The sequence below is a fragment of the Bos mutus genome, chromosome 5, assembly GCF_027580195.1.
Source record: "Bos mutus isolate GX-2022 chromosome 5, NWIPB_WYAK_1.1, whole genome shotgun sequence".
Classification (NCBI taxonomy): Eukaryota; Metazoa; Chordata; class Mammalia; order Artiodactyla; family Bovidae; genus Bos; species Bos mutus.
In genome coordinates, this window is record NC_091621.1 from 44,897,518 (window position 1) to 44,913,115 (window position 15,598).

Here is a 15,598-nt window from a genome sequence, read left to right on the forward strand (position 1 = left end):
TGTTAAAAGATCAGAGCCAGTCTTGGCCACCCACAGTGGGTGGGGTGGGGGCAAAGGTAAAAAAGAGGAGGAGAGGGGAGCCTGTGTTGACTAGCACTGGTTAGATGTCTGGAACATCATATATGTATTTCATTCATTGCTTACAGCAACAGTATTATACTGATATGGAAATTAAGGCCGTGAGAAGTTGAGTAACTTCTCATACAGCTAGTCCAGTATCCAAACTGAGGGCTATGTATGTTAGTCACTCTGCTGTGCCAGACTCTTCACGACCCCATCGTCTGTCCATGGAATTCTCTAAGCAAGAATACCAGAATTAGTTGCCATTCCCTTCTCCAGGAGATCTTCCAAACCCAGGGATCCAACTGGAGTCTCTGGCATTAAAGGCAGATTCTTTACCATCTGAGCCACAAGAGAAGCCCCAGTAGGGAATGTCAATGCTCATATACTTTCTGCTCCCTTGCCTCAGTTTTTCCTGAAGAATAAAATCATGGCCCATGCCGTTCTAACTGATCCTACCTTACTGACACTCCAGAGAAAAGAGAAGGAAGGTGACATTAATGAGCCTCCTGGAAGTGTTTGTAGGAACATCTCCTCACAGCTTCTGTTCTCTAAGAATCTTGGACAGACCTTAGTATGGGGCAGTTAGCACAGGCCTCTTACGTGGGGATCCAGAATGAAAACTCAGACCTCTGGTCAGAGGATATTTGCCCCGATGGCCTGGACAGGGACAGTGGGCTCTGTGGGGACCTCTGGTGTTGCTGTTTAGTCACCAAGTCATGTCTGACTCTTTGTGACCTCATGGACTGTAGCCTGCCAGGCTCCTATGTCCATGGGATTCTCCAGGCAAGAACACTGGAGTGAGTTGCCATTTCCTTCTCCAGGGGGTCTTCCCAACTGGGGATTGAACCCACGTCTCCTGCATTGGCAAGGTGATTCTTTACTGCTGAGCCACCTGGGACTCTCTCCCCCCGCTATTCCTGCACTGACAACCCCCAAGAAGTGCCCCCAGGGAAGTCGGTTCAGAGTCCCCTCAGATTCGAAGGTGTCCTCCCTGGATGTGATGAGATGGAGAGAGGGGTTTTGGTGGATGACTTTCTTTCACTTGTTTTACAGGAAGAACACTTATTTCTGACACCTTATGTTATTTGGGATTTTTTAAAAAAGATTTAAAAAAAGACCCAATTGGGTGGAAGATATCTTGCCCCAAGAATACATATTTGATCTCAAAATACAAAGACCTTTGAGTAGTTCTCCCTGGCATTGCCCTCCTGATGCCTTTCAGAATGTGTCCCCATGAGACTCACTGGTCCCTGGGAAACCCGGGAGGACCCAGATATTTTTTAGTGTGGTGGCCCCCTGGTCTCTCCTCCTGGGCTTAAAGGGTCTTTCAGGGGCTTCATCTTGGGCACTTCCTTGGTCTAGATTCCACCAAGTCTGAGCAGGGGAGAAAATTGGGCTCAGGGAGCCACTAGATCGCCTCTGTGAAGGGAAAGGAGTTGTACCAGGCCCCTTCTGCCCCAGAATGGGGTAGGGGAGTGGGGGGGTGGCAGAAATGGGGGAAGCTCTGCCTTTCCTTTCTGATGGTGATGGGGGAGGGTGTGTATATGCACATTTGTGTCTCCAGAGTTTCCTTCATTTTCAATGCAACAGCTCAACCTCTGAGTGCTGCCTTGACCCGCTCCCTTCCCTGGCAACTGACCTCTCACCACTGCTGTCCACTGCCCACTGAGGGAATAACAGCGGGGCATCCAGACAAGGGGTGATTCCCAGAAATGGTCATTTCTCATGTCCATGTCCATTCCAAAGAGGGTTAGACTTCGTGATTTCCTTGGTCATGTGGTTAATCTGCTTTTCTCACCATGCTTGGCTTCAGTTTCTGTTTCCCAAGATCCCAAGGACTGAGGCAGAGAGCAGTTGGTGACATTGAGGCTGGGAGGAGTGGCCTGGGTGTGGGTGTTTGTGAGGATGGCCCAGAGCAGAGAGGATTTGCGACTCGGTGAAGGAGCGCTTGTGGCCTCCAGAAGGGACAGAGAAGACCCCAAAGTCTAAGCAGATGGAGAGCCTTTGTATTTGAGGGAAGGGCACTGAATGTTTGAATAAGAGTAGAAAATGGACAGAAGGTCTGATTTTCTCTTGATGGAGCTCTTAGTTTTTGTGGAGTTTAAAGAAAAAGTGGCGGGGGGGGGGAGATTCCAGGAAAGCTCTGGAACCACCCACATGGGCCTGCTTTATTGTCTGGGCCCCTTGCTCTTCTGGCTTTTTCTTAATCAAGAGATTTAGATCACTTGACTTTTCCTTAAATTTTTTTTTTTGTAATGAAACTTTAATCCTCAGTTACTCTTGGAGTGTATCCTTGACTTTCTGCAAGGAATAACTCCTTTCCTTTGAAAAGAGAAGAGATGGCTCTGCATTTTTGCTGTTGAACGCAAGGGCGGGGGAGGGGAAGTTTCATCTTCATAAGCTGATGGCACCTCGGGCTGCTATGCACAGAACATGGAAACTTATTAAATAGCTGCTAACTCCCAGATTCTGGTTGTTTGACTTTTCAATGCATGATGTTATATTTTTATTTATCAGATTTAACTTTTTAGTTATACTTGAGCCAGACCCATGGTAACATCAAGGCATTTTTCCTAAAGCACAGGCTACTGCAGAGACCCAGAACCACAGGAAGTGGCAAGGCTGGAAAATGCTTATCTCACCCACCCCCAAGCTGACGCCCAGAGCACGGAGGCCACTTCTTGCACAGCGTATTACTGAGACATGGCAGAGCTGATGCTCAAATTTTGATCTCCTGACGTTTCAGCCCTGGTGACTTAACCTTTCTTGTAGATGGATGACGTGCCCTAAATTGAATGTTGGCCTACTGTGACTACGACCATGCCCTGGAGACCCATAGAGGTGGGAGAAAGAAGGGGAGGGGGCCAGAAACTTGGAGGAGTCCTGTCTGGTATCAGCCAGCAAACCGTAAACAGCAGCCGCCTCGGCACTCAGGAAGGGCCAGCAGTCTCCCTGGAGTTGCAGCCCTTTGGGCCTGAAGTGAGGATTCATCAGAATGCAGGGGACCTTAACTTTCCTTCCAGGGACAGGCTAGGGGATGGGGCAGCAGAGGAGGCCAGCAGGCGGAATAGTGATGGCTAATCTGTTCTCTAATGGAGAGATGGAGATGAGTCCAAGAGGGCTGATGTCTACACCTCTGCTCAACCAGCCTGAGTTCACCCAAACATCCCAGGCCTGACATGTTCTGGAATCCCATCTGGAGCTTAGTTGGGGGCAAAGCCAGGAAGAGAAATTGCCTGGAACTTCTTCCAGAAACTTCCAGCTTGATCTAGTGTCCAGACACACCCAGTGATAGCCATGGTCTGAGCCACAAAGAAAGAGTCAGAAGTCCTCAGGGTTTGAGACACTGTCGGGCAGGAAAGGGAAACGTGTGTGTATGTACGAAGCAGGAGGGAAGGTGGGCAGAGGGAGCACTGAGCAAAGGCAAATAGGAAGAAGGGTGTGGAGTAGCCGATATGTCCAGGTGGGATGGTCCCTGGAGGCCTCAGAGAGCAGTCTTTCCACAAAGTAGAGCCTGAATCTGAGAAATTGAGCATCCAGGTGGAGGGGTTGTACAGGACTGAGGAGCAAGTGTGGGAAGACGAGCTGGAGGAGACTGTGTCTGGCCTAGGGAGCACGTGCATATGCTGGGAAATTGTTTGAACCAGGTGGTAGGGGATAAGAGCCATGAGTTTGGGATTCTGGCTGCTGGGGGGAGGTGTGTGTGAGGAATGAGGAGAAAGTGGTCATGTGGGAATCTGGAGCTGTGGTCCAGGACTGAGGGGTCTGAGCTGGAATCAGGCTATGGAAGTGGAGAGGAAGAGGCAGCACCACTGGGGGGCTGGGGCTGGAAAGGGCTGGTCAGCTAGAGATGGAGCAAGTGGGAGCTGAGCGTCAGACATGTTGGAGAGTTGGATGTAGTGGGAATTCCTAATAATGTGCTTTCCCAACCTTGAGAAATTTCACAGAAGTAGCACTTGGAAAAACAGCAAATGTTACAAAACTGTGTTGTGATTTTTCTTCACGTTTTTCTTAGAATAATAGCCTTGTTACAAACCCCAAGGCCAGACCCAGAAGGGAGTATGACTGGGATCATGAAAGATGGACCTTGGAACACCAAGTCAGTGTCAGGTATGAACACTGCCTATGCACTTGCTGACTGGTCCTGAGACTATCCTAGAAGAGAACGGCCTGGGGTAAAAACAAGGAGATCTGGACTATGTCACAGTAGTGTCTTGGGGAAGAAAGATCAAAGAAAGTTTTGTAGTCTGCCATTAGAAATAAAAGCTGGACTCAGAGTGGACTCTGCACCTCAGTCCAATAGAGGCTGCAGGTCCCCTGACCCATTGCACCAGATTTTGTGTTCTGTCTTCATTCTCGTTGCTCACTCCCAGGCCATTAGGGCAACAGTCGGAGACATTGCCATTCACAAGATCACATGTCTTTGCATCGCAGCAGCATTTATTGAAACACAGAATGAGACAACCCAGAAGGCACGGCACCCACAGACAGTCATAATAAGAGGGAGACCCAGAAAGTGGCCTCCCCTTCTCCAGCCCACCTGCTCTGGATTGGACAGATTCCCCCTGCGCCGGCAGGGGGCGATCTGGAGCAACCATGGCGTTTTCTTTGAAATCTGTTAAGGTGTATTGAATAGCAAGACCTGTCCAAAGTCAAAAGAATTCCCCCCACTAGAGGCCTCTCATCTGGGACGTCACAGGAGGAGTTTGGCTGGAACAGGTTAACCCAGAAGAAGGCAATCAGTTAGAGAGACAAGCAAAATACAAACTCAAATGACCAAGGGGCAATTCCTGCAGAGAACTTCCCAGCCAGGACAAGGGATCTGCTGGAGTGGGGGCGGCTTCCTCTCTGATTCTAAGGTTGAGGGAGACCTGACTGGATGGTTCGGCTTATTCCTTGTGCCAGAGGAAGACTGAGTTTTCATGATGCCCAGCTGCCCTGGGTGATTGGGAGGGTCCCAGAGAGCTTGGTGAATAACACAAATTGGCCGCGGGAATTTAGCATTCAAATCGGAGTTGAGTGAAAGGGCTGGGAATGACTCTAACTGAAGCCTGTTGGAGAACCAGGAAAACAACTCCCTAAAAGGAGAAGGTGGTGCGGAGAGCGGCGGAGGGTCCTTCCCTTGTAGGAACACATGGAAGATTCTGGAAGCAAGCACACAATTTTTTTTTTTTCCCATTCACACACCCTTCCGTGCTGGGGGGATGCAGGCGGGGCCTCTGACTCTACGCAAAACGGACAGACCGGCTGCTCCCGCAGCTGAAGCTGGAGGCACGGGGCTGACAGGGGACGCAGGAGTCGGGCGCCAGCACTGTGATGCTGCCCCCGGTGGCCACGGGGCCCGAGGCGATCTGGCGGCCTGCGGTGGTGCTATACGTGAGGCCCCCACAGGTGACTCCACCGCGTGAGCTGCTGACACCTGTGGGAAGAGAGGGGACAGGGAGGGCTGAATGGACCGCAGTGATGTCACCAACCCCAGGACAGGCCCCCAAGGGCTTCTGCATGCATGAGCGTCCTCCTCCCCGATGAGTTTAGTGGTTCATAACTCAGATCCTGTTCTCAGCACCTCAGCCTTCTAGGGCACCCAGGCGAGAAGGAAGCAAGTACCCCCAGATTCAGTGGCAAAGCTGAAGTGAAGTGAAGTCGCTCAGTCGTGTACGACTCTTTGTGACCCCATGGGCTCTAGCCTGCCAGGCTCCTCTGTCCATGGGATTTTCCAGGCAAGGGGGTACTGGAGTGGGTTGTCATTTCCTTCTCCAGGGGGTCTTCCCAACCCAGGGATTGAACCCGGGTCTCCCGCATTGGAGGCAGACGCTTTGCCATCTGAGCCACCAGGGCAGCCCAGGGGCGAAGAGGCTGCATTCTTATTTCCCGGGCATGCAGTTCACACATTCACCAGTGGAGGGCGCCCAAAGATGCCTTTGCTTAGTGCCTCCAGGGAGAAGGTAAGGGGGTGGTGGCGGGGCGTAGCGGGGGAGGGAGCAGGGGGCATGAAAGGCCCCCTCCCAGGTCTGGAACTTTCCAGGTCCTGTAGGTTAGGCTGTCCGGCTCAAATCTGCCCATCAATAAAGCCAGTTTTCTAGGGGGGTTTCAAGCAGGTACTTACAGACATTCACAGAGCCCACTCCTTCGCACAGCCTACAGGAAAGAAAAGTCTAATTAATTCCAAGCACTGAGCTGGATTCCTTGAGGCAGCTTCCTTGAAGCTTAGGCACAGAGAGGGCCCTGCTGTGTACAGATCCAATTCCCCAGAGGCAGGAAGTGCTCCCTAGAGTTTGCCTTAAATGCTCACACTCCTTTAACTATTCACTGACCACAGAGACAAGGCCTTCTGCTTTTCAGCAGAGGTGAGTGAAGCTATGAAATCCACGTGCTGCTTCCAATCGGAATGACTTGGCCCACCCTGGATAGTGCCGATCAGGCTTACAGAAAGCATGTGAAAGGGCCTGGTACCAATGAAGAGCTATAGCATAGACTGCATCGACCTTATAATGTACCTGCTTCCAGGGCAGGCCAAGCGGCAGCCTCCTGTAGGAAGCTACTGGAAGAGAGTGGATTTCAGAGCCACAAGTCTTGCATGAGGGTCCTGGCTCTTCTGCTTATTAACTGTGTAGCCCCGAAAAGGTCGCTGAACGCTGGGCCTTATTTCCTTATCTTTGGATGGGAAAAACAATACCTGGTTTGTGAGGATTAAAATGAGCACGGAGCACAGGCCTAATAAAGCGTTCATAAATTATTATTTCTATTGAAGCCTGAGCTGTACTAGCAGTGGGCAAAGATGCAGTTCCCACTTGGGTTCAGGGAAGTTCACCCCCAGAGGACCAGGGCCGCCTCCTTCTAGACTCCCAAGGTTTCCTCAGCCTCACCTCTGCTCCTCGCCCTCCAGCAGGCGCCTGTAGGTGGCGATCTCGATGTCAAGGCCCAACTTGGAGTTCATCACCTCCTGGTACTCCTTGAGCAGGCAGGCCATGTCCTGCTTGGCCTTCTGAAGGGCTTCCTCCAACCCAGCCAGCTTGCAGCGGGCATCATTAAGGGCCGCTTCACCCTGCTGCTCAGCCTCAGCCACTGCGGCCTCCAGCTTTGTCCGCTGTGGGGAAAGAGATGTGAGGATGGGAAGGTGCAGCTAGGCTCATCTGAGCCAAGGGAGCTGGGGCAAGGATCCCAGAGAAAAGTTAGGTTAACCTCCTATGAGCAGGTAGTTAATGGGACTATGAACACAAGGGAGGTGATGGACACTTTTCATCATTTCTTCTTGATGGTGCTTCAGGGTGGCCAGAAGGGGGATATCAGTGATCTGGCTCATCTCAGCTCCTGTGCTGTGTGAAGTGCCAGGGCCCCAGCCCCCTCTCTGGGCCCCTGCTTCCTCACGGGCACACTCTGAGGCCTGATTAGGGCTAGACCTTTGTTCTTCTGCGGGCAAAGGGCCTGGTGCTACAGTTTTCCTGTGCTGGGTATTCAAGCCCTCCCAGAACCCATACCTGGCACTTGGCATTTTCAATCTCAGCTGTCAGCCTCTGGATAATGCGGTTCAGCTCGTTGATCTCCTCCTTGGTGCGGCGTAGGGTCTCCCCATGCCGGATCACCGTGGCCTTCATCTCCTCACACTGGGAGGAAGCAGACAGGCTCCTGAGGCTCAGAATGGGACAGCTCATCCACTCAGGACAACTTGGATAATTGTGCAGGTTGCACAGTATTCAGCCTGTGCAACTATACATGGCCACCTTGCTCTGACACCCAAATTGAGATCTGTCTCTTTCTCGACATCCCTAAAGATCAAAGTCCCCAGGCAGAAGAAGCCTTTTCTAATCCACACTTCATATCCTTTCCAGTGCCATGTTCAGGAGGCAGGTGTTCTGGACCACTCACCTTGTTGCGGTACCAGGACTCAGCCTCAGCCCGGCTGCGACTGGCAATGTCATCGTACTGAGCCTTGATCTCGGCGACAACACAGTCCATGTTCAGGTCTCGGCTGTTGTCCATCTTCACAATGACCGAGGTGTCTGAGATGTGGGCGTTGAGGATCTGGATCTCCTGGGGTGGGTGCCAAAAGCCAATGCATTTGGTTCTGGTGTCTGGTCTGGGTCACATGCTCTACCCCTGGGGGCTGTCCACTCCCTGGGGGACCCACTGGCCATGCATGATTCATGACTCCCACTCGCCTTCGTTCACACACAGGTACATCATCAGTGAAGCTGGAAGGGGCTCTAGAGATCAGCTGGGGACAGACTTAACAAATGGGGAAACTGAATCCCAGTGTATGAAAAAGGCCTGACTCAACGTCATTCAGCAGGGAAGCTTGGGTATGAATGCCAGGACTAGTGATCTGTCCAGGAATTAAGACCCCTCTCTCACTGGAAACCCACCCTACCCACCCCCTGCACTCTCCACCCCACGTATACACTTTCATATCCATGTAGAGACCTATACGCACTCAGACCAGCCACAGGCACACACACGGCAACACCCAGAGACCACAAGCACAGAGAAGCCCAAGCACACACGTGCTCCACAGTCCTCGGTGCTCACGTGCACGTGTCTGTGACAGCCTCACAGTACGCCCACTTGCATGTGTGTGCGTGTTCCTTACATGCTGTCATCCCTCAGGGGGTGAATGTGCACACAGTCTCCACTCTGGGTCCCCTCACCTTCCCTCCCCTCTTCCAGGCTGGTTGGCAGGGGCCCCCTCACCTCGTCATAGAGGCGCTTCAGGAAATTAGACTCCTCCACCAGGGCCTCCACGTTGGCCTCCAGGTCTGACTTTCGCAGGTAGGCACAGTCCACATCCTGGTGGTGGGGTGGAGAGGAGGGGGCGAGCGTGTGGGAGGAGGCCCCGGGAAGGTGCTCTGGGTGGGTGTGGCGACCCGTCCCCCTGGAGGTTGTGCGCACAGAGGTGCCGCTCCCTCCCTCCCGGAGCCCAGCCCCTTTACCTTCTTTAGAACCACGAACTCATTCTCCGCTGTGGCCCTCAAAGCCACCTCCTCTTCATACCTGCATGTGAGAGAGTCAGAGGCTGGTGCTGAGGAGTCAGGGTTTGGCAGCCATCCTGGGCAAGCTCTTCTGGGAGTCAAATGGGGTGAACTCTGCAAACGTCATCCCGTTCTCTCCCCATTCTATTTGTGCATTGTTTGTGGGCTAGCCCTGTCCCAGCCTGGCTCATTCCACCTGAGTCCTGCTGCCTCTGGGATGAGATCAGAGAATGCACATTCCATGCCCAGGTCTACAATCATCTTTCCATCCATCCTAGATCCAAAGAGAGCTGGTGCCACGGGCAGAGAGGATGTGGAGCCTGGGTCAGGAAGGGGAGCAGGAGGAGCAAGAAAGCCATGGAACCCCACTGGGCTTCCTTACTCCTCTGAAACCATCTCTAAGACCCATGGGCCTCCAAGGAGTTGAGGTGGAGCCAAAGAATCTGAAGAAACCTAGGCTCCTACTGCCCATACTCTTGGGTAGCGGGCAGCCCCTCTTGGCAGACAGGCAGGAATCTTAATGAAGCTGCTTCAAGAGGGTTGTGGGCAGAGCCTTCCCCCTTAACCCTGTTACCACAGGTGGTGCCACACTCACTTCTTCTTGTAGCCCTCCAGCACCTCCTGCACGTGGTTGAGCTCTGAGGCCAGCCTCCCGCCGTCGGCCTCCACATGCTCAGCCTCCCGCCTCAGCGTCTCGATGTAGCCATTGAACAGGGGCTCCAGGTTGCTCTCGCAGCAGCGCTGGTTCTGGTAGAACTGCCACTTGGTCTCCAGCAGCTTGTTCTGCTGCTCCAGGAAGCGCACCTGCCGCCCAGAGTGGGAGAAAGAGACTCAGGAGGAGCCCCGGGAGGTGTCTGGTTCCCCAGAGTTCTCTTTTCTCCTGCCCTGGTGCCCGCTGAACAGCCGGGGCCAGGCGGGGGTTGAGCCCTGGAATCCCTGCGACTCAGGGGGCCTTGCTCCCAGCCCCCCAGGGAGGCACTGTGGGTGGGAGTGACCCGGGCTTGAGGCCAAAGGTCAGATTCACATCCCAGGTCTGCCACTGTAATGGCAGCTGTCTCACCTCTGGGTGCTTGGTTTTCTCATTCCAAAACAGAGATGATAATAGTACCTTCCTTAAAGTTGTAAAGATTGAACAAGTTGCTACATGTAAAGTGTTTAGAAGAGTTTCTGACACACAGGAAGTGCTCAACCAATTTAACTATGACTTTAATTACAAGTTCTTCATTTATTCATGTAAGCAACAAACATTTATTGAATACTTACTGTGTGGTCCCAGGGCTTGTGCTAAGATACACACACACACACACACACACACACACACACACACCTTTATCTATGACTGCACCTACCAATCAATTTTATTCAATTCTCACAACCTTATGGGGGGAGATCTTATTTCCCCTATAGTACAGGAGGGGAACAGGAGACCCCAAGGTATGAAATGACTAACTTATCATCTCATAATTAGTCAGGAGTCAGGATCCTACGTTCCTTGAGCCTCCTTCACCTGCCTGTCACCATGATTTATCTAGTTCAGTTCAGTTGCTCAGTCATGAGAACCCTATGAACAGTCTGTCTAAGCAGCTCCCTAAGCTCTCAGCTTCAATTTGTTATTAAAAAAATAGAGATGGTAATATCTACTCCAGTGACTCATTTCAAGGATTAACTGAGATCACTAAAGAAAGTGATAATAAGAAGGTCCCCCTTACTGTCCTTCACCCCGGGTCCCAGACCTGAGTCTGGTCCTGTCTCCTCTGCTGGAGTAAGGCCCCATGACAGAGCCCACACGAAGGGAGGTGCAGCTGTGACCTTTGTGGGAGGCAGCCAGAGGGCAGCTGGGGATTTCTCACCCTCTGCACCGGTGGGTCTCTTCTCGCCAGTCTAGTGGCCTCCCCTCCTCCATTCCCAGCTCTGCACCCATGAAGCAGCCTGGCAAGCCTGGTTGGTTGCCTATCACATCTCCTCGCCCACTACTGTCCTTGGAAGAATGCTAACAGCTAACATTTATCACTTTCTATGTGCCGGCACTGATTGCACAGGAGCCCAGTTAATCTTCAAAGCAAACATATGAAGCCGGTTCTATCAAGGGGACAAGCAACAGGCCTGAAGATTCGCACTGTGAGCAGAGGCGGGGAGGTGGGGAGGCGGCAGGGCTCTGAGCAGAGCTCCAACTGCTTCCCAAGCTGCCCCACCACAGGCCTTCTTTTCTCCCCACTGCCCCTCTGCTCGTCCAGCACCCAGCGCCCAATGTTTCACGGCAGCTCGGATATTCCCATGTTGTCTTGTCTCTGGAAGTGCAAACCCTTTACAGCACAGACTCAATTTCTGGACCATGCTGGGCTGCGGGTATAGATACACTTTGCTGGAATTACACGAGAGAAATAAATCCTTCTGTGAAGATTGGCCTGCATTTCCCTCCGGTGGCTGGCAGCCATACGCTGGCTCCCCTGAAGACTGGGACCTTCCTGAGGGGAAGGCAGGGCCGGGGCCATCTCTGGACCATCCCAGGCCTCACTGACCTTGTCGATGAAGGCAGCGAACCTGCTGTTGAGGTTCTTGATCTGCTCCTTCTCCTCGTGCTTCACGCACTGCGCATTGGGGTCGATCTCCAAGTTGAGAGGCGTGAGGAGGCTCTCATTGACTGACACGGTGGTGATGCAGGGAGGGCTGAGGCCGCCCACGCCGCCGGAACGGTACCCGAAGCTGCGGCTGCAGGAGCCAGCACGGAAGCCACCCACCGCTATGCGGGGCCCACAGGAGCCCAGGGCCGAGACGCTGCGGCTGCCAAAGCCCGTCAGTCCCCGGTAGCAGGACACGCCTCGGTAAGGGGCGGCGGTGATGCAGCAGCGGCTGCCCGTTTTGGGGGCCACAGCCGAGCAGGAGCTGAAGGTCCTGGTGACGGAATATCCTGGACTGATCCTGTAGGAACGGCACGACATGGTGTGGGTCTGAGTGGATGGAGGTTTGAGCAAGGGAGTGTTGAGAGCGGCGGGTGCGCTACGTAGGATGCTTCTGGACCCTCTGATCCTCCTCGGTCCTTTTATTGGTGGAGAGAGCTGGGGTTGGCTACATGAAAGAAGTGAAAAGTCATTTTATGTTGTTTATTGGCTTGGGGAGTTTGCCAACAACTCTCCAAGGACTCGTCTTAAAGGTGAGCTCAGCAGTGACTCCCGGCCTCCGTAAAAGTATTGAAGATGTTATTAGGGACACTGTGCGTTTGCACTTTTCATCTTCAAAGCTCGTTTACATACATTAGGGTAATTAATTTTCCCGCAGTCTCCTTGTGAGATGGCCTCAACCCACACCTGGAGACGGGTTTGAACACAACAGTCTGGAATGGCTGAGTGTGGGGTAGGGACTGGGGCCACCATCTCCAGGAAGAAGCTCTAGGGCCCCAGGTTGGGGGAGACCACCAGAGATCATCACCTCTGTCCTCGGGGCTCCATACAGGATACATTCTCAGGTATATCGTTGTGTTTCAGGGGCAGATAGATCAAGAGAGCCCAAACCCACTCAAGCAGCATGGCTTGGAGGTGGTTCAGGTCCACAGAGGCTGTTTTGATCATGCTTCCTGCAGGGCAGAGGGTTGAGCCCATGGTCTCCTAGAACCTTCTGGATTCCAGCTTGAAAGGTTCTGTTCCAGGGCCTTCATTTCTCACCCACAAAACTACAAACCACTTACCTCTCAGTGGCCACAATAATGGCCTCTTGTGGATAATGGGGAGACTCCCTTTAGATACTTTCTCCCACTTGACTGAAAGGATGGGAGAACCCAGTTCCGGGAAAGCCTTGATGCTTCGAACTTACTCTGGACACTATCTCTTGGCTCTTTAAGAAGAAACAGGTCCTGTGAGTCCCAGTTCCTTCCAAGACCACCAGCCAGGGGAGGGGCTCACCCTGTTTGCCAGCCCTGGAATTGTCACTCCTGGAAGAACATTCAGAGACTGCTCTGCGCAGAGACGGGGGAGGAAGGCGGCTTTTCTTATTCGAGGACACTGTGATTTCTGGCTCCCACAGGTTCTGAACTCTTGGTTCTTTCCAAAGTCCCCTCTTTCCTATATGTCCTGGGGCCACTTATTAACATAATGATGGCTATTCTTTAATGCTCATTGAGTACAGACCTGGGGATGTCATCTGTACCCCCAGGGAGGCTCGCCAGGCCCCTGAGAGGTTAGGAACTTCAGGAAGAAGGGCAGAGGAACTTCCTCTGAGGGTGACAACTCCTCCAGGGAGCCTGCCAGAACCAAATGCTGTCCCTGTGCTGCTGTTCCTGGATCCTCCCTGGACACCCCACGTTCTATCCGGGGTCTGCTCTTGTCTTCACAGCCAGAGCCACTGCAGGTCTTTGCCCAGCACCAGGCTAGCTGGTTTCTATCTCCACATCCCACACCTGTCCTTCCGAGTAGGGCAGAGGCCTTGGGGAAGCGAGGAGCAGGTGGCCTCAGCTGGCACCAAGTAATCTTCAGATCATAGTCACCCGTGGTGAAGCAGCAGGTATTTAGCAACCTGGGCAAGGGAGTCCAAATCGGAAGACCTGGTTTAAGTGCCAGCTTGGACACTTCCTAGCTGTGTGGCTCTGGGGACGTTCTTAACCTCTCTGAGCTTCTGTTTCCTTGGCTGTAATGTGGAATTCATTCTTATCTTCCAGGGTTGTTGGGGGGATTAAATGGATAATACACAAGAATGTACTTTGGGGACCAAAAGGGTTTGTGTAAGGGAAAGGGATTCTTGCTTCCTATCAGAAATACCCCTGCTGCTCCGCTCCGCACCCTCTCACTCAGCAGAGAGTGGGCCTGCTCCTTGCCCCACCCACCGGCTTCACTTCTTCTGCATGTTTATGATTTCATAATCCTTTCAAGTCTGCTTTTAATGTTTTCTTTAACCTGATTTCACTAGTGTAAAAATTTGAGGTGGAGTCTGGGGTGGATAGAGGAGGCCATACTGGGGATCAAGGAGGGGATGGTTTCCCAGCTGCCACCCCTTAAGCGGGGGTCCTGCTGGCCTGGACCCAGGGATGTATTCTTGTGCCTTGGCCAGATGGTGGTGTAGACCTGGAGTGGCGGGGTGGGGCCAAGAGGGTTTTGGGCCCTTTGAAGGGGAGGAGGGTCGGAGCCGAGCATGGGAGATGGAGGATGGGTGGGTCCTCTGCTCTGTCAGCCTGGACAGCCCATTAAACCTCACCTGCTGTAAGCTCAGCTCTCCTCAGCTTATTGAAGAGGATGGAAGACCCATTTCTGCCTCTTGGCAGCAGGAGGGAGTGGAGGCTTTGGTCCAGAGGGAGATGCCTGTGTCAGTGGTACCCCATGCCCCTAGCGCGTGCACACATACACACACACACACACACACACACACACACACACCCCTCCACCTCAAATTGGGCCTGGGCACTGAGGATGGGAAAGGGGAACCAGGGACTCAGGAGACCTGGGAATGCCACACTGCCTTCAGAAATAAGAGACCCATCCAGGACCAGCGGGACCACTCAGAACAAGGGTGAGAGTCCCTGGGCAGGTGTGCTGGGAGTGAGGGCAGGCCCTGCCAGGTACAGGGATGTGCCTGTGGCTGCTGGGTGAAGTTTGCATTACTGCAGGTGGCAGCAGAGCCCAGGGCTGGTGGGGTCTGCTCAGGAAGTCCATCCACATGGTGCTTTAGATTTAAGGGACTGGGCTGGAGGGGGAGGCTGAGTCCTTATGGGACTGTTTCAGGGTCATCCCAGGCAAGTGAGAAACTCACAGATCAGGTCAGTCTGGCACAACACCCTGGGGAGTTTGTGTAGACCCATGGGGAAACAATGGAAACAGTGGCAGACTTTATTGTTTTGGGCTCCAAAGTCACTGCAGATGGTGATTGCAGCCATGAAATTAATAGACGCTTGCTCCTTGGAAGAAAAGCTATGACCAACCTAGACAGCATATTAAAAAGCAGAGACGTTACTTTGCCAACAAAGGTCCGCCTAGTCAAGGCTATAGTTTTTCCAGTGGTCATGTATAGATGTGAGAGTTGGACTATAAAGAAACCTGAGTGCCGAAGAATTGATGCTTTTGAACTGTGGTATTGGAGAAGACTCTTGAGAGTCCCTTGGACTGCAAGGAAATCCAACAAATCCATCCTAAAGGAGATCAGTCCTGGGTGTTCATTGGAAGGACTGATGTTGAAGCTGAAACTCCAATACTTTGGCCACCTAATGCGAAGAGCTGACTCACTGGAAAAGACCCTGATGCTGGGAAAAATTGAAGGCAGGAGGAGAAGGGGAGGACGGAGGATGAGATGGTTGGATGGTATCACCAACTCAATGGAGATGAGTTTGTGTAACTCTGGGAGTTGGTGATGGACAAGGAGGCCTGGAGTACTACAGTCCATGGGGTTGCAAAGAGTCGGACATGACTGAGCAACTGAACTGAACTGATCGGACCTGGGCCTTTACCATCTGATTCTATCCCAGGGCGGGCAGAGAATCCATAGAACCACACCCATCTCTACCGTCCCCCGAAGCAGTTGGCTTAGTGAGACCAGATCCTTATCTGGGTGCTGGGATGGGAGCCAGACCTCCTTTTACTGGCCTTCTCCTG

At 52.7% G+C, this 15,598-nt stretch overlaps 1 protein-coding gene across 1 annotated transcript; it reads right to left on the reverse strand.

The window, feature by feature from the left end:
* Positions 1-4,527: 4,527 nt before the first annotated feature.
* Positions 4,528-11,968, reverse strand: LOC102266976 (keratin, type II microfibrillar, component 5). Its single transcript, XM_070369986.1, has 9 exons — positions 11,549-11,968; positions 9,625-9,833; positions 8,991-9,051; positions 8,752-8,847; positions 7,930-8,094; positions 7,542-7,667; positions 6,930-7,150; positions 6,170-6,201; positions 4,528-5,482 (listed from the first exon to the last, which is right to left on the reverse strand). The coding sequence occupies exons 1-9, from the start codon at positions 11,966-11,968 to the stop codon at positions 5,289-5,291; spliced, it is 1,524 nt and encodes a 507-aa protein (XP_070226087.1). The 3' UTR covers positions 4,528-5,288.
* Between the last annotated feature and the right edge of the window lie 3,630 nt (positions 11,969-15,598).